The sequence below is a fragment of the Notechis scutatus genome, chromosome Z (genome assembly GCF_049901735.1).
Source record: "Notechis scutatus isolate UNSWTSFEM ecotype Mainland chromosome Z, rNotScu1.2, whole genome shotgun sequence".
Taxonomy (NCBI): Eukaryota; Metazoa; Chordata; class Lepidosauria; order Squamata; family Elapidae; genus Notechis; species Notechis scutatus.
This window is the reverse complement of record NC_142025.1, coordinates 62,489,814-62,512,053: the sequence shown is the minus strand read 5'-3', so window position 1 is coordinate 62,512,053 and position 22,240 is coordinate 62,489,814. Positions and strand designations below refer to the sequence as shown.

The 22,240-nt window shown below is 37.6% G+C and overlaps 1 protein-coding gene across 4 annotated transcripts in view; it reads right to left on the bottom strand.

The window, feature by feature from the left end:
* The window catches only part of ITGA9 (integrin subunit alpha 9), a 588,311-nt gene that overhangs the window by 475,163 nt on the left and 90,908 nt on the right, over positions 1-22,240 (bottom strand). For all 4 annotated transcript variants that reach the window (XM_087946920.1, XM_087946922.1, XM_087946923.1 and 1 more), the window contains exons 8-13: positions 21,973-22,041; positions 17,406-17,543; positions 9,737-9,842; positions 8,621-8,715; positions 911-1,001; positions 257-302 (exon numbers count right to left, since the gene is read on the bottom strand). In XM_087946920.1, coding sequence (XP_087803046.1) covers positions 257-302; positions 911-1,001; positions 8,621-8,715; positions 9,737-9,842; positions 17,406-17,543; positions 21,973-22,041 — 545 coding nt within the window. The remainder of the gene's footprint in view (positions 1-256; positions 303-910; positions 1,002-8,620; positions 8,716-9,736; positions 9,843-17,405; positions 17,544-21,972; positions 22,042-22,240) is intronic.

The following is a 22,240-nucleotide window of genomic DNA, read 5'->3' as shown; positions in this document are numbered from 1 at the left end:
TGTACCTTGAGCTATTGTTGTTTGTACATTATGATGTACCAGTACCACTGCCCTAACCTTTTCGAGAGTGAAAATATTAATGAACAATTGCTATTATCAGCTCCACTGTTTATGCAAGCAGTAAGAAATGCCATTACTTTTGGAATTCAGTTTGAAAATGTAATTATGAGTATAATGCTTAGGAGAATTTGATTTCTTCTAAAGCCAAGCAGGGGACAGCAAGTACTGTAAAAGAAACAAAATAAAGAGCACTCACCTTAGAAGAACTACATTGTTTGACATAAAGGCACCAATTGTCACATCTAGAAAAAAAGTTTATAGCATTTAGAACAAGCATGATTCCTGTCCTCCACAAATTCAAATGAACAAAAGCAATTAATGTTATCAGGATGTTCTCCTGAAATATAATTTTCCAGGACAATATATTCCTGAACATTCTCCTTATATCAATATGTAAGATCTATTTTCATTACAAAATGCTCCCATTAAATTGACTCATGTCAAGAAAGGAATAAAGACAATCTAAATAATATTTGGTTATTAAATTTAACATAGTTTAATTCACCATCCAGTTACTAAGCTGTAATATGAATAGCTTCTATGTTTCTCAGAATTTATCCTAGGAGACCAAGTTTCATGATTTGTAAATATACAATTACTGCTTATCTTTTTAAAGTTCACGTCACTTACATTCTTCGATTTCTACTATTGGGTTCAGATCTGTTTCAAACTTAGTATAGTTCAACCAACTTCCCCCTTTGCCCTAAATTCATTGAAAATATGTTTATTGTATCAAGTAAGCACATATTAATGAAAACAAAAGAAAATGAAAGTATATGAATCCTTAACTCTTTAGTTCCTCCATTAATTTTATCAATTTATTTGCATTAAACTGACTGTCACAGCCTACCTGGATAATCATTTCCATCCATATCAACTCCTCCAGAAATGGACTGGCCAAACATTTGCAACCAGGGATTTAATTTCCTTCCAGATATCCTCTGCAACAAACAATTCAGAACTGAAATCAATCAAACCAAACAAAAACATAATATTTATGTTTTATATACTTGATAAAATTCACTGCAAATTAATCTATTGATAGAATTGAGCTGATTGATTCTGAACCATTTATTATCTCCAAGTTATGCAAATGAGAAAGATGGTTTATACACAGGCATGTTCATACATTGATATCAATACCATCATATATATTTTATTTATTCATTTAATGTATATGCTGCTCATCTCAATGCCAAGCAATATATAGACAATTCATCCCCTCATTTGCTAAGATTGCATCACCTATTACCAATCTTCTGAAGACAAAGAGAGAGGGCAAGGCCAAGCCTAGCCATCCCCTTGAGTGGATATGGAAGCCTAGCCATCCCCTTGAGTGGACATGGAAAGCAGCCTTTGAGAAACTCAAGCAGCTATTTGCATCCAAACCTGTACTTAAACAGATTTCCCATTTATGGTCCCGGCAGACATCAGTGATGTGGCTGTGGGTGCCGTGCTTCTGCAAGATAACACCAAAGGGGCCTTACAAACTTGTGCTTACACCTCCAGGAAATTAATAGAAACTGAGAGAAGATGAGCAATTTAGGAGAAGGAAGCATTTGCAGTCCAATGGTTCCTATTAACTTGGAGACATTTCCTCTTTTGAGGTGTGGACCAGGGGTGGGATATGACAGGGTTAACTACTGGTTCAGGATTTAAGAGCTTCCCTGCATGCTGGGAGCCGCGCACCTGTAAATAGTCATCAGCAGGCTGCATGCAGAGAAGCAGCCTTTGAAACAGCCCTCTTTTCCTGCTTTATTAACTGCAGCTGTGCCTCGTTTGGCAGCTAAAGTTGAAAAATCAGGAAATAAAGATCAGGTAAGAGCCCGGGTGGGGAGGTGGGCAAAAACATCAGCAGACATAGAACCGGTTCTATGTCTGCTGCTCTTCAGAGCTACTGGTTCTACAGAGGTGGACAGAACTGGTAGAAACCCACCCCTGGTGTGGACTGACCATAAAAACTTGGAAACCCTAAAAACTCCCTGAAAACTGTCACCCAAGCAAATTTGTTCGGCGCAGTACTTTAATCGTTTTAACTTTTCCTTGCGCTACATTCCTTGGAGAAAAAACTTTATGGCAGATGCTTTGTATAGACTGCCCCAATCCAACAGTGCTAAGCCAGAAGTGATTTGTCCAGTCATCCCTTCCAAATAACTAGTTACCAGAGCCCAGGAAAAGTCAGACCTCGACCTTCCCAAGGACTTATGTGAGGAGTTGAAAGGAGTGCTAAAAAGTGGTGATTGGTTTCTGTCCCACACAAAGGAGTGCACCATGTGAGGTGGCCTGGCATGGATTGGCACTGAACTATACATACCCACCAGTCTTAAGGGGACTGTGTTGCAATGGGCCCATAATTCAAAAACTGCTGGGCACTTTGGCTTCTGAGACTTTACACCTGGTCAAACGGCAGTTTTGCTGGCTCTCATTGAAAAGGGACATAGATACCTATGTGGCCAGTTGTCCTGCATGTGTTGCTGCTAAGAGACCCCCAGGGAAGCCTGCTGGACTCTTCCAGAGTGTTGTCAATTCTAGCACACCAGGGAAGGAAATATCTATGGATTTTATTGTTGAATTACCTGAGAGTGAGGGGAATATGGCTATCTGGATGATTACGAACTTATTTTCCAAGCAGGTGCACTTTATACTCTGCCCCAAAATACCCTCTGCTAAAACACTTGCTAAACTATTTATTCAACATGTGTATTGGTTACATGATATTCCTGGTTGCATAATTTCAGATAGGGGGTACAATTCACCTCCCGCTTCCGATGGGAATTCCTGAAGTTGTTAACTCAGGGTCTAAGCTCCGCCCATCACACCAAACTAACAGGGCCTATGAATGTACTAATTAAGTTCTGGAACAGTACCTTAGATGCTATGTAAACTACCAGCAGGACAATTGGGCTGACCTTTTGCCATTCACAGAGGTTGCTTACAATAACTCAATTCATAGTAGCACTGGCTTCACTCCGTTTAAAGTTGCTTCTGGTCAGATTTCATCCCCATACCAGAACTGCCTCAGGAGAAGCCTCAGATTCCCTCCTTAGTGGAATGCATTGAACAGCTACAATGCATTTGGCCCTTCATCCATAAGGTACTGGACGAGGCACGAGGATCAGGCCCATAAGAAACAGGCTGACAAGAAAAGGGTTAAATGAAAAGAATTCCAAGCTGGGACAAGGTTTTCCTAACTACGAAGTACCTACAAACCACCCCAAAATCAATGAAACTGGGGCTCAAGTATGTAGGCCCTTTCCCCATAGTCAGAATCATCAATCTGGTCATGGTACAAATAGAGTTACCCAAAACCCTTAGGCAGAACTACTCTGTATTTCATGTTAGCTTGCTCAAGCCTGAGCAAGTATTTCCTCTTTGGCCAGCCCAGCCTGCCTCCCCACTCAGTTCCCCTCCTCATTAAAGGGGAACAACACTTTGAAGTCAAGGAAATCCTGGATTTCAGGAAACATAGGTGGAAAGTACAGTTATTTGGTGGTCTGGAAATACTTCCCTCCTTCACAATCTGAATGGGTGAATGCTCGGGATGTCTGGGCCTCCAATCTCCTTCAAATGTTTCATCAAAAATACCCTGACAAACTTTAATGTACCTTTACTCTCCTGTTCAGTAGGTCTTACTCTGTCTTTTGTTTTTTTCCTCCTCTACTGCAGGAGGGCCGAATGTCAGCATGGGATTCTCCTTTGATGCATGCTTGCTACCGGCTGCCATAATAATGGGGACGAGGGGGCATTGCATTTGAGTTGGGGAAGTGAGCAGGTGAGGTAAAGTCCCATGTAAACTAAAAAGGAGGTTTGCTCTCAAGAATTATTACACTGCTGAGTGAAGTTGTTTGCACCCTGTCAAGGCCAACTCTCCTAGGACTCCAGATAGGCAAAATACCTGAAGATGAGCTTCTCCCAACATCACACTGGATGTTGATTGGACACTCAGCAAGGGACCCTGGGGAGGGGTTTGGGGAAACTTTCAATCTGTAACTTTCACATGGTTTGAATCGGATCTTGCCTTGCTTTCACTGCTATCATTTCAAACTCAGTAAAAGTATATCTTCTCTATTTCAATGGAGTTGGGGGTTTCCTTTCTTGGGATTTGAATGGAGGCAGTTCTGACAATAGTAGTGTCTTGCTACAGGGATGGAACAACAAGGACAATTAATATATTTTTAAATTTAAGCATACAGGAACTATCTTTGCAAGAAAGTCATTAGGTCTCTGACTCCTATTGATCCAAAACTTGCAATGCAGATGTTCTGGTGTAATGACTCTCTGCTCATCCACAAAACAAATCTAAGAAACCTTACTGGAGAACATTCTATAGGATATTGGTATTTCTTTGAAAGAGATGGGAATGCAACATTCTGCATTTTTGTTTTAATTTCTCCATTTTCTACTGGCAAAATTGAACCCTAAATAAAAAAGACAATAGCCCTTCCCATTATCAGATGGGAGAAATGGGAGAAAAATCTGCAGATATAAAAGAGGGATAAGGAGCTTTTAAATCTTCTGTTCCAAAAAATGGAAATGAAGGCAACAGAAAGCAGCTGGACCCCTCAAATTACATTTACACAAGAGAATGTGGCTTGAATTTTTTGGGGGGAGGGGGGTTCATTTCTGCTAGGGTGGTAAGAACAGAGCTATACAATACATATCCCACAGGCATCTGCAGGCTATTAGGATATAAAGGTTGGAGAATAATTATACACAGCTTGGAGAGCTGCAAATGAAAGCAAGGGCTGCAAAACTAAGCTTGATAGCATTTATTTAATAGAGACCATTATCTGCCAGCTTCTTAAGGTATTTCAGGTATGCCCAGGATTTTGCTGTATCATTTGCTTTGTAAATTTTATCACAGCATCTGTTACTAAATTCCTTTCATCATAATACACAACAATTGTGTAGTGTGTGTGTGTGTGAGAGAGAGAGAGAGAGAGAAAGGGAGAGAGAGAAAGAAATAAAAAAATAAAAAAATAAAGAAGGAAGGAAGGAAGGAAAGAAAGAAGAAAGAAAGAAAGAAAGAAAGAAAGAAAGAAAGAAAGAAAGAAAGAAAGAAAGAAAGAAAGATTGTTTTACAAAATCTACAGCATCTGGATGGTGCAGCAACCAGGCCCCAAACCTTTCACCCTGAGGTTACTGGTTCAAATAGAGGCCAGGTAAGCAGACATTACAAATTAAACATCTGAAAGTATTTGATGGATTTTTGATGCAAATAAGTGGCTGACCTACAGCCCTGGTCCATGAGAACATGACAAAACAACCATCAGAAGCCTGAGGCAAAAAGAGAGAAAGACAAAAATGAGATCAAAGACAAAAATAGAAAATTATGGGCAATACATTTTTCTAAAAAATCCAAAAGATTCAGTGATTATTTTAACTGTCTGCCAATATTAATCTCCCTTTGTATAAAACTCTAATATTGCCTCAAATGTGAAAAAAGCAAACACTATTTCCTCTCCTATATTCAGATATCCTCAGCCAAACTAACATTATGCATCTGAATCAGTTCTGATGTTTCCACTCTCCTCTCCATAGACAGAAATAATTGTCTATGCATCACAAATTATCACTTTTACAAACTATCATAAAAAGGAATTTAGCATATGTTATTATGTTTCAAAGGAGAGTTAATGCATTCTAAAACAGTCAGCAAACACCAGAACTAATCATCTGCAGACTTCTCAAATGATCTCAGAGGCAATCACTAACCTCTGACTTAGCATCCGTCATAAACCCCCACCCAGCAACAAAGAAAAACATTTAGATCAGTATTTTAAACAGCTGGATAAAAAAAGTCTTTTTTTTTCCATAAGCCTTTTAGAAAGCAAAAATGCAACACTAACAAGCTTGGGACAAAAGGCTCATATTATGATCTAGTAACACATATTCTGAAAAAAACAGTATTTACTAAAAGAAGCAGAATTTGTTTTAACTTCCACTATTACAGCCAAGAATCTAACATGAAATCAATAGAAAAACTTTCTAGAAAGAAAATAGTGGAATAGATATTAAATCAAGTTGTTATTTTCCTTATTTTAGCCCATAAAATCTTGTTATGGCATGTTGTTTATTTTTATCTATCTATATAAAAACGAAAAAGCACTCATGCATCATCACAAAATCTCCAGAACCATAAAGCCTACAAACTTGAAATTTGTCACATTATGTTCCTCTTGGCTTCTAGGTGCTCACTAAGAAAGGATTTTTTGAAATTATCATCAAAGTATTATTATTTCATAGATTATTATTAACACACTTTGGTGCTAAGGAGTTCTACTCCCTCTCCGCACCTGAAAATAAATCTCTTCCAAATGCAAAACACAAGCAGAGGAGAGGAGTTTCAGTTTTACTTTCACAGCAGCAAATAGCTTTACTATAGAACAGTTGACTTAAGTCACGCCCAGGCTCCTTGCTGTCTCTTTGCTCACACACCAAATACTGTTTGAGTTTCCAAACACCCCTCAACTTTCTCACACACTGACAGGACGCTGCTAGCCAGATGAATAACAATGGATGCTGGTAGGCAGACGCAGAATTTTTTCCCCTTATTTTCTTCTCAGTTCAGACAAATCTGTTCCTTCTACTGTAACACTAGTTACAGGAAAAAGTGGCAAAAACAGAGAAAAAGATTTACAGATGCGATTAGGAAAACACAAGTAAGGGAAGCTGCACACAAGTATCATCAAACTCATCCCTAAGTCAGTAGACAGGCTGTAAAAAAGTATACATATAATAATCCCTACGGTAATCAGTCACAAATGAGATCAATGCCTTGGACTAATAAGTATTTCTCTGGTTTTCAATATGAACCTCAGATTCATTATTCCAGGGAAAAGGTTGTTGATCTCAGACCTCAGTTACCTCAGATCTCAGTTACCTTGTGCCTGATGCCGTGCTCTAAAGTGGCAGGATGAGAGTCCTGGAATGTGCTGCAGTGGCGGTAAAGTCCAGCTCCCTCTCCTTCAGCCCTACCCTGAACCCTTACATCCAGCCTTCTCACCCACCAGCATCCAATGGCAAAGAACTTTCTTTTTGCTATCCAGAAGTACAACGGATGCTTCCAAATGACATCTTTTGGAGCCAGAGAGGTGAAGGAGGGAAATTTTATGCCAAGATTCAAAGTGCAGAGGCAGGTCTACCACAGGATAGGGAGTATGATGGCGGGGCCTCAGCAGCAGCCTTCATTTCTCCAGATATACTTTGTTGGTGATGATGACAATGAGAGGGACATCCATTGTGGAATCTATATATCTAAAAGCCTAACTCACGCATCATCATGAAATCTTCAGAACCGTAAAGCCTACAAAGTTGAAATTTGGCACGTATGTTCCTCTTGGCTTCTAGGTGCTCACTAACAAAGGATTTTTCGAAATGATCATCAGACCATTAGTATTTCCTATATTATTATTATTAACACACTCTGATGCTAAGGAGTTCTACTCCCCCTCCCCACCTGAAAAGAAATATCTTTCAACTGCAGCTCAGGTAAGCCATACCCAGGCTCCTTGCTGTCTCCTTCTTGCACACACAGCATACTGTTTCAGTTTCCAAACCGCCCTGAACTCTCTCACACGCTGACAGGATGCTAGCCAGATGAATACCGATGGATGCTGGTAGGCAGAGGCACAATTTCCCCCCTTATTTTCCTCCCACAAAACTTGCCCGATCACATAGTTTCATAGCGAAGCATGGGTACCCTGCTAGTTTATTTATAACCCACCTTTATTATTTTTACAAATAATTCAAGGCAGCGTACATATCTAACACACCTTCTTCCTTCAATTTTCCCCACAACAACAAATCTATGAGGTGGACTGGATTGGGAAAGAGTGATTAGCTCTAAGTCACTGAGTTGATTTTCATGGTAAGGCAGGACTTGAATTCATTGTCTCCCACTTTCTAGATTGATGCTAAGGACTTAAAGATAAAGCATGAGACTTTAAGATGAAATAAAAAAACTATGCTTATGTCCCTTCCCTTTTCTCTTTTTTCCCCAGTTTATTTTGGGTTTGGGAGTGGGGGTATTTTTTTGCTTTTATTTCTGCATAATAAAGAAAAATCATTAATTAATCATCTTCTTATTCCACTAGATAAAACTTGAAATTAAAGCTTGAAATAACAACTTATGTAAACATATATGATCAATATTTTCAATGACTGTCTCATGTTGGGAGTATCAAGAGGGGAGGAACTGTACAAACCACTATGTGGTGACAATGTCGATGGCAGATTACTGACAATAGCCCCTCAAGTACATATTTCACATTTTATTGTAGAAGAAGGACTGGCAAAGCGAAGTGAGAGATGAAAAGAGGGATCAGAGGAGAATCACTACTGTAGCCACAAGGGAACAAGTCCAACTTGACCATTATCTAACTCTAACCAAGTTCTTGAGAATATTCCTGTGCAGAGGCTTTTAGCAATAACTCAGTTAAATTGAACCTTTATGTGTGGACCTGGTCTTTTAAGCAATAGGCCACTTTCTAACTTTTAGATCTGTCCTAATTTAGCTTGCCATATTCTTGCAAATCATCTTGTAACATTTAGTACTTACCATGGAATATCGAGGAATGATGCCCCCAATGTATCCATGATAAATATATACTGCTCCTGCATAGTCATCTTCTTTAGGAGCACCAATGGCAACATCTACAAAAGGCCAAACAATATAAGAAGCAATGGTGAATTCTTCTAGTTCTGAAGGTGATTTTTTTTCTCTTCAGCCTATCTTCTTTAACACAAAGATAGGAGCAACTGGCTTAGTGGCAATGTAATTTGCAGAATATTACTTCATTTCATAAGCACTGGATATTTAAAAACAAATAAATCCTCAGATTTGAATTTCACCTAATAAAAACATGTGTTTAGTTTCTATAAATACTACCAATTATGCACAGGAGAATACTTATCCATCTCGGCTTGCTTGCAAGGCAGATCTTAGATAATGGTAGATAAATCTATGAGTTGCACAGAGAATGTAATTCCCTACCACATAGCCAATCCACATGTTTTTGATTGTTTAATTTTGTCTACGCAACATACAATTATATCATTTAAGCTAGTTCAGATTGTATTTATTAATACATTGCTAAGTTGGTTAAAAATCAGTGGAAATTTTAATCAATAGAAAAAAAACTACCTTTAGTTTAACTAACAGGAACCAATTTTAGTTGCATGTATTAAGATTTAGGATTAAGTATAAATTATTTCTAAAATAGTTTTTTTTTATGGTCTCTGTTTTTTTCTATTTAGCTCCCATTATAAAAACTGCCCAATCGTTTAATCCAATCCATCTTGAAGTTACTTATTTTCTTCTCTTTACTCCTTTTAGACCATTTAGACAGCATTGGGGAAAATCAACTTCTTTCAAAAATTTGAGGTACAATATTGAAAGAAATTAATTTATTTCCAACACTAGAGATTTTAAAAAAGAAACCCCTGCTTTTCTATTTTACTTATGCATGCATTAGGCCCTTGGACATGCTTAGATAATAAATACTATTCTTAAGCCATAAATACACCCCCAGTGCACTTGTCTCTTCATTATATTAACCCATTATATTCATACAATTATGATAGTTCAATATTATTATACGTACTCTGTAAATAGCAGATTTATCTTGCTAAAGCAAGAAAGGACAAGACCTGGTGCAAAAGAAAATATACTGACCTGGAAATCCATCATCATCAATGTTCCCAAGGGATGCCATGCTTTCCCCAAAGTGTGCATTGTAAACGTTATCTCCATTCAGAACACATTGCTCTTCCATAACTCCCTAGCAAACAGGAAATAGGTCAGGCTAAGAAAAATAAAGGCTAGTGTTGAAAGATGCATGACCGCTGTAGGAATCTCATATATATGTCTTTCAGGAAACACCTGGAACATATCTGGAGTAAGATTCCTGAACTTCTGGCCATATGCTTCAGTGAGTGCAACTATTCAGATATTCAGAGAGGAAATCAGTGTAAATTTAAAAAGTACTCAATTATTCCTGAAAATGGAATCACTGGTCTGAATATCATATCAAAGACTAGTACATGGCAAATCTAATTTCTCAAAATCCAAAACACAGAAAAATCTCATGCATGTCAAAACCTCCATATGTGTTATAGCAAAAAGCTAAACAGCTAGCAAAGTATAATGCTTCTATTCTGTAAAAATGAACAACTGAAGGAAATTTTAATTTACAACATATTCAGCAAAATCTCCCATAATCACTGGAGCTGGGACAGATAAATCAGTTCAATTAGTGTTAAAATAACTGAATTAAACATGTTGAGTCATCAACAGAACAAAATATGTATTTTGTTTCTTTATCTGCTGGTGAACCATACTGATGTCACAACAGGATTGTTTTAGAAGAGGTATTCCCTTTTCTGTATAGGAAAACAGGGAATACCTCTTCTGAAGTATTAACTGCAGCAATAGCTGCATAAATAATTAGAAAACAAAGCTAAGTAGCAGTAGGTATGCAACTATGTAAGGATATAGTTAGTCAGGATTTCTTTAACAATGAAAACCTTGAAAACAGACTGCCCCCTTCAGTACTCCAAAACATGTAAACACCAACTGGCAGATCCTTCATACACAGAATATAAATAATATTGTATATTTGGCAAAGCCTCAGATGCAAAGGGCCAAAATACTTAACATCACAAAAAAACAAGCAAAATACAAATCTCCATAAATAATCCAGTGGATTCAAATAACAGAAGAGAGATTTTGACTGAGCAGTAGCATGAAATGTATGATTTGCTAGGGGAAGTAGTCTGAAAGGCCATTTACTGGTAGTTGTAAATTTCCTGTAAAAGCAGGGGTTGAACTCAATGACTTTTGTAATCCCCTTCAGTTCTAGGATTCTATATATAAGAAATGAGATTCATAGGTTTTGGAGACATGTTTCACTGATCTAAATTTTCCAAACCATGGATTTCTAATGTGAATTTCTACTATGGTTAACGCATGTTTCACTACAGTCTCTAACTTGTAGTATAGATGCCATTTGTGATAGGCAAATTTCCCTGGTCTCAATCTGAAACAGAACATAGAAAATTAAGTCAGTAAATAGCTGTCCCATTCTAAATCTAAAAATTCCTGTCATCAGGTATAATAATGGGCTTCAACATTAAGGATACGCAATCTTGTAGTCCCCCATTCCCACTGAGAACCTATTAATCTTACTCTACCCATCAATTTCCCAACACCAGCAGGAAAAGAGGCCTCTTTGAAAATCTTTGTGGGAATTGGCATCCCCCTCCCCCCACCTCTCCCTCTCTGATAGTATGGTATCAGAGTATGATATCAAGACGTTCTGAGGGCTCTGGGGATCCCTCTGGAGCTCCTTGCATTTTCAGATTTTCTACTATTGTCATATCCTAAGAAAGAAAAATTCACATAGGTTTCCTGTAAAAAGTAACAAGACGACAATCCAGATCTGCATTCTACTTGGGAAGGAAAAATCTACTCTGATATACAGAATCATATATGTCATATTGCTTGTTTTGCAACTTGCATGTAGATGATGTAGCATTGTCTGGTTCTTCAACTAGGATATCTGCCTCCCAATTGCCCATAATTACATAAGTGCCTTCCTCTGGGAATCAATTTCATCTTACATAGAAAAACATTTTTTTCAAAAAAAAAAAAGACTTCAAGGAGTTGTGGAAGGCAAAATATGGTGGGAATGAAGTGAAGTTACCCAGGGAGGATTTTTCAATCTCTATTGGTTTTTCAAGACTTAACCCTGAAGAAGTGCAGTATATCAAACACAGGCCTATCTATTTCAACCACTATTTTGGATTTATTTTGTTTAAAACATAGAAATGAAAACTCAAAATTGGCATTTTTGTATATTGTTCTGGAGAGAGGGAGAGAAGGGATATTCTTTGGTTCAACATGTAGTCTGTGAAGTATTTAATCAGACAACTTCTCTCCGCCTGGCACTCTCCAATTGCATTGACTGGGAACCTTGATAGGATTCCAAAAAATGGAGAAATAACCACAGAGAAGAAGCATTAGATCAAAATTAAAATTGTAAGTGCATATTCTTCAGGGACAAAAAAAGCTTGTTCAATCAGAGTTCCCATTCAGGGATAAGATGTTAAACGTCCTCAATGAAGCCCACATAGAATCCTCTTTCAGACTTTACCATTTGTTGCAAAAGAATGCGAATAAAGATAACCTCACTAAAATAATTCCTTTAAACTATGTTTTAAAAGAGGTAGTAATAAATTTGTAATGCAAAAAGTTAATTGTTTCCCAGGGCAGTCAACAGTTAATATGTGTTTTAATGCTCTGTTTTCAAGACTCATTGATTTCAAGAATTAATACTTTTCATTGCAGAAGAATGTTTATATGCTTGTACATTGTTTTTAGATTCTGTCCAGTTTCCTCACGATTAATTAGGAGATTGAGTTCAAGTGTCTGCCTAGCTATGAAATTTGAGCAAACTAGCAGCCTAATTAATGGCCTTTGCAACATTATTGAGAGAATTAATCAATAATCAAGAAAAGAGTTGAATAGATACATGGGACACTAAAGCTCAGTCAATATAACTAACTGGAGAAAAATAATTCTGCAATCTAAACCATGTATGGATGTTTCTTTCCAACACTCCACATTGAAGGCCCAGCTTGAGACTCAATTATAGGCTCAAGATCCAGATGGGTCTTGAGAAACTTGAACATTGGACCCTATCCAACAAAATGAAATTTAATGTAGACAAAAGTAAAGTTTTATACTTAGACAAGAAAAACCAAAAGTACAGGTGCAAACCTGGCTCAAAAGCAGAAGGAGAAGGATATTGGAGTCCTACTGGACAATCATTTAAATAGGAACCAGCAGTATGAAGCAGCAGCCAAAAAAGCCAATGCAATCCTTGGTTGCATAAAGAAAGGGATAGAATCAAGATCTTGTGAAGTATTTCTACTGCTTTATACAACCTTAGTAAGACCACACCTGGAATACTGCATCCAGTTTTGGTTGCCACATTATAAACTAAAAGATATGGAAACTTTGAAAAGAGTGCAGAAAAGAGCAACTAAGATGATTAAGGGCCTGCAGACTAAAATATGAAGAATGTTTACAGGAATTGGGTATGGCTAATCTAGTGAATAAAAGCATTAGGGGTGATATGATAGCAGTGTTCCAATATTTGAGGAGCTGCCACGAAAAAGAGAAGCTCAACCTAACCTATTTTCCAAAGCACCAGAATGAAAAACAAGAAGCAATGGATGGAAATTAATTGAGAGAACCAACCTAGAAAAATTTCCTAACAGTGAGAACAATTAACCAGTGAAATGGCTTGCCTCCATAAGTTGTGTGTGCTCCATCACTGGCTTTTAAGAAGAGACTGGACAATCTCTTATCTGAAATAGTATAGATTATCCTGCTTGAGCAGGGGGCTGGACTAGAAGACCTACAAGACCCTTTCAACTCTGTCATTCTGTTATTCTGTTACAGGTAGTTGTCAACTTATAACAGTTCGTTTAGTGCCCATTCAAAGTCACAATGGCACTAAAAAGTGATGTATGACCGTTTTTCATACTTATGACTTTTGCAACATATCTATGATCAAAATTCAGATCTTGGCAACTGGTTCATACTTATAGCCACTGCAGCATCCCAGGATTATGTGATCATCTTTTGCGACCTGACAAGCAAAGTCAATGGAAAAGCCAGATTCACATAACAACCGGATTACTAACTTATCAACTGCAGTGATTCACTTAACAACTTCGACAAGAAATGTTATAAAAATGAGGCAAACCTCACTTAATAAATGTCTCACTTAACAACAGAAACTTTGGGCTCAATTGTGGGCGTAAGGACACAATGTATATCTGTATATCTTGACTAGGACTACCTATATATCTTGAATTTTCACAGTTATGCTATACTTTCTTTTAAAACTTTCCAGGAAAGTCTCAAGCTTAGGCAAGCTATTGTGCCATTCTGACCTCAAATAACTCCAAACATCATGACTTATGATCCATTTGTTTTGAAACCAAAGCACAGAAATCATTTATTTGAGATGGAAGACATTTTTACAAACAGAAGCATCTCTGAGAAAATCCATATGGCTCATCCTCCTTCCAAACAACCCATGATCATCTCAGTAGACAGGAAACTAATGTTGATTATTTCCCCAAGGCAACCTCTGGGTCAGAGCAGTTGTGCAATGTACTTATTTGTGATGAAAAAGCCACTTGTGAAAACTAACTTTTGGGGAGAAGGGTGTTTCAGCAGAGTCAAAATAAAAGTAATTTCCTGTCATCTCTTTTCACAGGGGTTCATTTCTCAAAATTTTGCATGAAGTACTACTACTAATAATACCGTATTTCTCCAACAATACGACCTCCCCCAATAGGAAGACCCAGCATGTTTTCTAAGCATAAAATGAAATTAAGCCCCTCCCCCCAAATTTAGGCCTATTTTAAAACATGCAAAATGGGGGGAAGGGCTTGCTGTTAGGAGCGCCCCGTGGGCAGCAATTCCTCACCACCAGCTGCTCCTAATGGGCGATCATGGCAGAGCGCGGAGAGCTCTGCCAAGCACCTTTGCGGCAGACCCAAGACCTTCAGCGCCCGCCGCTGTTGATTTCCCCATGCCGCTGCCACGTTTGGAGCTGCCACTTCCACGTTTGGAGCACTGCTGCCGTTTGGAGCTGCCGCTTCTGCATTTGGAGGTGCCACTGCGTTTGGAGCTGCCACTTCCACGTTTGGAACCCCACCGCTGTTTGGAGCACTGCCCCTGATTGGAGTTGCCATGTCCGCATTTGGAGCTGCCGCTTCCGCGTTTGGAGCGCTGCCGCTGTTTGGAGCACTGCTGCTGTTTGGAGCTGCCGCTTCCGCACTTGGAGCTGCCGCCGCGTTTGGAGCTGCTGCTTCCGCGTTTGGAACCCCACTGCTGTTTGGAGCACTGCCGCTGATTGGAGTTGCCATGTCCGCATTTGGAGCTGCTGCCGCATTTGGAGCTGCCGCTTCCGCGTTTGGAGCACTGCCACTGTTTGGAGCACCACCGCCATTTGGAGCGCCGCCGCCACTCTAAATACGGCAGCAGCTCTAAAAGTGGAAGTGGCAGCTCCAAACATGACGGCCGTGCGCCAAATGGTGGCGGCACTCCAAATGGCAGCGGCACTCCAAACACGGAAGTGGCAGCTCCAAACGTGGTGGCAGAATGGGCAGAAGGGAAAGCAACAGCGGCGGGTGCCAAAGGTCTTGGGTCTGCAACAAAGGTGTTTGGTGGGAGTAGGGAGCTCTCTGCGCTTCGCCATGATCACCCATTAGGAGCGGCTGGTGGCGAGGCTGCTCGCGGGGTGCTCTAGATGAGGATGCAAGGGGGAGAATTAAGTCACCCCCGAAAATATGGCCTAGCCGTTTTTTCGGGGCTCAAAAAAATACAAGACCCGGCCTTATTTTATGAGAAACATGGTAGTAGTACAAATTCAGTCTCCTAAGGCATACTATGGCTGCCCATAAAGTTGCCATATTTAAACAAAAGAAAAAGTATTGAATCAGAGTCATTAAGTACTGATCCTGATGAGCATGACTTGAAAATAACTCCCTATGTGAACAGTACTGACATGTTAGCACATAATACAAGCCAAAATATGAACAGCAAAATTATTATAAATTCTGGCTTTATGGGGCACATTTTACATCTGTTTTGGAATCAAATATGATACAAGTTTATACTCTCTCTCGTTGCTATCCCAATGCATCTTAATAACCTGCAATTCTTCCAGACACATCCTAATAATTTCTTTGATCTCATCCATCTATATTATACAGTTATCCCTGAATGACTTACTTCCTATGAATAGCAAACAATACCCACTTATTAACTCTGCAGCTTGTCAAATATTCTTTTTACAATTATACAGCTTTCTTAATCATAACTGGCTATAATGAGAGTCTATGCCTACTAAGGCCGTGTATGTATACAACAGTAGATCTGAAGTATGTGATCCAAAGTTTCTGGAACTAGTAAACTGGAAAGGCTGGAGTACAGCAAAGAGGTGACTTTACTCACCTGGCCAAGAGAAATCCAGGCTTCTAAATAACACTGGGTCTGTTCATAATTATGTATTTTGGTATATTTTGCTACTTTTCTTCATGATTGGTTGCTTCATTTGTTTTAAACCTCATGCCCTAACAATTCCCAGTTCAAATATCAGAATCTCTAATAACAAGATTGAAACTGGACTATAAAGCAAAAGGTTTTTTTAAGAGCTGTAACCATCAGAGGAGAACGCTGTAATTCCACTTAGTCAAGTTTTGGTGACCAATTGTTCATGATTAATTTTCCCATGTTCTTCTTTTGTTGTACTTGTGTTTTGGTCTGTATTATTATTATTATGGTGGAGCATACTCAATAATCTTTAAGCCTTTCTCACTCTCTAGGGGGGTATATGTTTGTTTGTGTGCCTATTGTGTGCATGTATGTATGTTGTGTGTGTACACACACACAAATGTATGTATTTGTGTATACTACACACACACACACAAACTCTCTAAAAACCTTCTCATTATCTCCATCTTTAAAAACACTGGAAAAGCACTCCTCTCTAAGTAGGTCAGTAAGTAGGTCAGACACAGTAAGTAGGTTAGACAAGGAATAATGGATGGAAACTGAACAAGGAGAGATTTAACCTGGAAATAAGGAGAAATTTTCTGACACTGAAAACAATCAACCAATGGAATAGCTTGCCTTCGGAAGTTGTGGGAGCTTCATCACTTAAGACTTGCAAGAAGAGATTGAACTGCCATTTGGCAGAAATAGTGTAGGGTCTCCTGCTTGGGCATGGGGTTGGATTAGATGACCTACAAGGTCCCTTTCAACTCTGTTAACCTGTTAAGTCTGCTTGGCTCCATTATTGTTTTTCAATGTGTTCTAAACTTTTCAGTGCTTTTTTAAGGATACCTTCATTATGACAGAATATATTTCTTTGCTTTTCCATATATGTTCTATGGCATTTTAGAAGCTGGTTTAGATTTTTTCAAATGAAAAATGTCATAATAACAGGCTAAACATAGTAAAAATGAGAATAATCTAGGCTGGTAGACATCCCAGTATTCTCTTGTTTGTGTTATAACAGGTTTGTCCACTCTCGCACAAGAAGGAATTCAAACAGATTTTATAACATTCTAAGAGATAATAAAAGCACATGCATCCCCTTGTTTTATTAAAACTGTTTTACCCCTTAAGTAGAAATTGGAAAATTGCAATCCCACATTTGCTTAATGCCCTAACACCAAATTGACATAATACATTACAATTGTGATAAGTATTATAAAGATTTCTCCAAGCTGCTAACTTGGTTCATTCATATACTTACATTTCCTCTGCTGAGGAAAACGGTGACTTGACCTTCATCCCGAATCTCAGAAAACATGGGTGCTCCCACCAGCAGGTCTGAAAGTCCATCAGAATTCAGATCAACTGCACATAAGGAGGAGCCAAAGTAAGAGCCCATCTGCAACCAAGCCGAGTCACAACAAAGCATTCAGTATCTGCCCACACACAAGAGGAAATCACACAAGGTTTTGTCTCTTTTTTTTTGCAAGTGAAACAACTTACTGATCTCATATCTGGCAGCTGTAAATGCCAGTTGCAATAGTTTTATAATATCAACTGGATAGGGTAACCACTCTTATTGTTATGGTTGAACACCATTGAACACATCAAGATATATAGACTCGGTTTGACATTTTTATCCACTTATCAAGATCTGGGATAGGCAGTTGTTGTTTGATGGTGTTAAATGTATTGTTGAAAGATGGTAGCTGTTCCAAGTAAAACTGCCTTTTGCAATTGATTGATGGCTATTTTTTGTTTCAATGCCAACAGTGTTTAAATGGTGCTCCAGTTGTTTTCGTACTACTATTGGTACTACTTTTATTTCATTTTTTGCCACAACCATTCTATTACTATTTGAAGGTCTTTGTATTTTGTGATTTTCTTCAGTTCTTTCTCTTCTCCTGTCTCCAGGTACTGCCTTGTCTATTATCCAAACTTTCTTATCAACAATTGTCAAGTCTATATTATTATCATCATCACTGTTCTTATTTTTAAAAGCCTCACATCATTTCTAGCTTATTTTATTTGTCTTCTATCCCACCTTTCTTTTACAGCACAAAGCAATACAGATAGCCCCCTCCCACTCTCATTTCCTCACAAGAACACTCTTGAAATATTGCTAAGCAGCAAAAGTAATTAATTACTGGACTTCTGGCATTTCAGAGAATACCCACTAGCTTTGGCTACTGGGAATTGTAATTCTGCCTCCTCTTAAGGCTTACCTAGTCTTGCTTTAAATAAAGCTGGACTACTGAAGTGACAATGATGATGATTCACCTACATCAGTAAACATTTTATGCAAGACACTTTTAAAAAAGAATCAAACTAATGATTCTAATAATCAAACTAAAAGAATCAAACTAATGCAGTATAAAAATATCATTTGGATGCTTGTTTGACCATTGTCTCATAGATTCCAAGCAACTTACAATCTCTTCAATGGAGTTAAAGTAGAATTAAGTCATGAAGTAGATATCTATGGAGATTCTCAGTTATCCAGGTCATGGTTGTCCAAAGGTCCTTTTTCAAGAAGCAACTGGACTTTGTTTTTTTCTTCTAAGATATTTTGCTTCTCATCCAAACTGAAGAAGTTTATTGGATGAGAAGTGAAACAGCTTCAAAGAAAAACAAGAAAGTCCAGTTGCCTCTTGAAAAAGTACATTTGGGACAGGAAGCAAATGTGTTCTCAGTAATTCAAAAACCAGTTTTTTTAATAAGAAAACTAGGTCAGGAATATTGATAGATCAATATTATGCCTAAAAATGCATTGATATACAGTTCAGTAATACTGGAGACTATTACCAGCTCAAAAATTCATCCAAGGATTGAATCAATGACAAATTACTTAATGAAGAAGTTTCAAGATATTGTAGAATAAGGGGCCTTCAAGGGAACCAAAAAGCACAAGGGCAGAATGTTCATGTGGACTCAACTTTCTTCTCATTGAATGCGTCAATTTTTTTTTCCTCCATTCCTTTTCATTCAAGTCAATGGCCCTTCAAATGGGTGGGTATGGGAAACTCAAAATACTATTTAAAAAAAAAACATATTGTACAAGCATAGATCATTAGTTTTACTGCCCGACAGAAAAAGATTCATTCCATCTAATAATTTTAAATAATGAAATGTAAAGGATTTAAAATATTAAGCGGGTTTCATTTTGAATGGTTATTGATTAAGTCTATTTAAAATGAGTTCAACTTGAGAACTATTCCAAAGATAAAAATGGTTTGAAATATAGCTGTTGATATAGTGACAAAGTATTCTTGATTTATCCACAAGATATAATTTTTTTCCAGGAACTGCACTGATTTCTTGCAAATGTTCAAGTTCAATTTAAGATGCTAATTATTATCCTGTAAGTTGTGACTCTTGGTTACCTATAAAACAGTCTGCTCCAAGTGGAATTGCCTATCTAGTAAGAACTAATAAAGAGGGCATATTAAAAGTGTCTCATCTGGAAATATAAGCAAGAAGAGGTTTAGAGAACAGCCCACTTTACAATATCTTCCCTTCTCTGAAATAACCTACCTCTAGAGATAAGAATTAGTATTGCTCCTATTGGTTTTTCAGAAAGCTGTCAATAGGCTGCCTTTCTTTTCCATACAGCCTTTGAGGATAGAATGGAAATAATAATGTTCTTAGTGGGGAAGACAATGTAGGAGATGACCAAGTTGAACCTAAGGGAGGGGTCAAATGCATCATAAGTCATGAGTCCCTTTACACCCACAAGAGATCTAAGTCCACCCTACCTTGAATGTGTCTCATATTTCCCATGTTTCCCTTAATGGTCAGCTGGCCAGATCCTTGTTTATTTTCTTGCTTAAGCTTGCAATAAATCTTTATATTTGTTTGAACTGCCTTAATCTCCTATTTTCTCTGGCACTTGACATAGAGTACCATCTGACTTTATTGTACTGATTTATTTTTGAAAACTTAATTGTTATAATAGACAATTGTTATTTGGATTGAAGTGGCTGGACTGAAAAAAGACTGCATTTGGCAGATTTAAAACTGAAAAGATCATACATCATATGACTTGGTTTCAGAATTAATATGAAAGCATCACATATATATGGTAGTGGTATCAAACAGACTCTCTCTACATTATATGATGACAAGCTATGAATTGGAGGTACACAGGATGGAAACATTTTATGCAGTTTTCACAAGAAAACCCTGATTTAACAAGCTGCCCTGAATTGTGAATGTGCTTTGGATTTTTGCCAAGAAATGCTTATCCTTCATTCATTGTGAAAATAGGACTCAGACCAAAATATAATTGAATTGTTTATTTCTGAATGGACTATGCAAATCTAATTATTGTACTTAGTTAGTTAATAGTTCAGTATGTTAGAAAAATCTCGGAACTGGTTGAATTCATTAAACTAAGTTATTAAGTTAAGTTATCATGTGTTATTTTGTTATGCAAATAAAAGTTCTGTTTGACCAAAAAGTCGGATCATCAAACTAGGCTTTCAGAAACTATTTACAGAGGCTGCTTACTGTTTAAATAATTGTAATTCTACCTCCTCCTTAATTTAGCCACCAATTTTTCTTCAATCAAACTGAGCCCATACTTCAGCCAATGGCTTAGGTAAGTCATGCAGCAGCAACCCTGCCTTTCATACCAGTAGTTGAATTAAATGGACTTTTCAGTACTGAAAAGTTGTAAGCACTGTTTTACAAATCACAGTAGAAAGAAACTGAAAGACGAGGATCAATTAGATAACTCAAATTCTGTTTACTTTTCTGGGTTGCTGGACAATCAGCATCTAATCCTGTGTGGATTCCTTTTATTCTTTGCAATTGCATACAGCAGTGTTATTTTAATTTCCTAGACTATGAATGAAGTAAATGAATAATATGTCACTATGAATTAGAGCAATTTCATGAAGGAAAAGATAATCCTGTCATAGGATTGTCCTGAGAGGAAACCTAATGTTATTGTGAGAATTTTTTAATTTTTTGCCATTTACATCTGTCAATTTTAATTTACAATTTTCAAAAGTCAACTACTTCAGATTGTATGCCATCATAACAGAACTTCATAAAAAGAAAGCTCCTAGCATTATTTTTTGCAGCACAACTATGGTGTCACTCTGCAAGAAGCCACAGAATGGTTTAGTAGTGTACAAGTCAATCAGAGGTCATCTTATAAAAAATCTCATCTAAATGCCACACAACTCTGTTGAGCGCAGAAAACTTACAGAGCTTTTGCATAATTTTGCTTTACCTGATACCATAGGTTCTACAAATAAAGACATATATTCACTTTAACAGTTTGATGGCATTTGCAAAAAGGGTTCCTATCAAGCTAATAAAAATCCAGCACTAATTTATAATGCATGGTTACATGAATGGATGATCCAAGACATCTGTTTCTTAAAATGTTCTCAACTCAGAAAATTGAAGCATGAAGAAAGAAATGGGATCAATTGAGTAAACTCTTGCCTTGAAAACATTGTGCTAATGAGCAACCTAAATATAATAAGGCTTTGACAAGAACACTGTGGGATATCCTTTATTACATTTATTCAAAAGTTAACACATGTATTTGTTGACAGTGCTGGGTTTCAGGATTTAGTGACATGGTCTGGAAAACAAATTTCCAGACATTTTTGCCAGAAACTATGGCCGGCATCTTCAGATGCAAAATGATATGCTATACTGCCGCTGAAGATGCCGGCCACAGTTGCTGGCAAAATGTTGGGAAATCTGTTCTCCAGATCATGATAGTAAATCCTAAAGCCCAACGCCCCCAAACACTATTATTTGTGAAAGCTGATTGTAATTAAATATATTTTTGCTTGAGGGTTACTCACCTTTTTACCAGAAGCCTGAAAAATTTTGATCAAAGAGCCAGAATTCTTATCTGTGCGGAATATGTACACCTATGAAGTTAAAAATAATGAAGTTTTATCTCCAATATAATTAGATCAACTGACATAATTTATGCACATCAATGTGCCTATAATGCAGCACTCTTTTGGGGTAAACAGTGTTATATAAAGTCAAAAAAGGCATAAAATGTAAGAAGTCAAACATGATTAAAGTTTAAGAATTAAGAGAGAGAAGGGAAGGGGAGGGAGA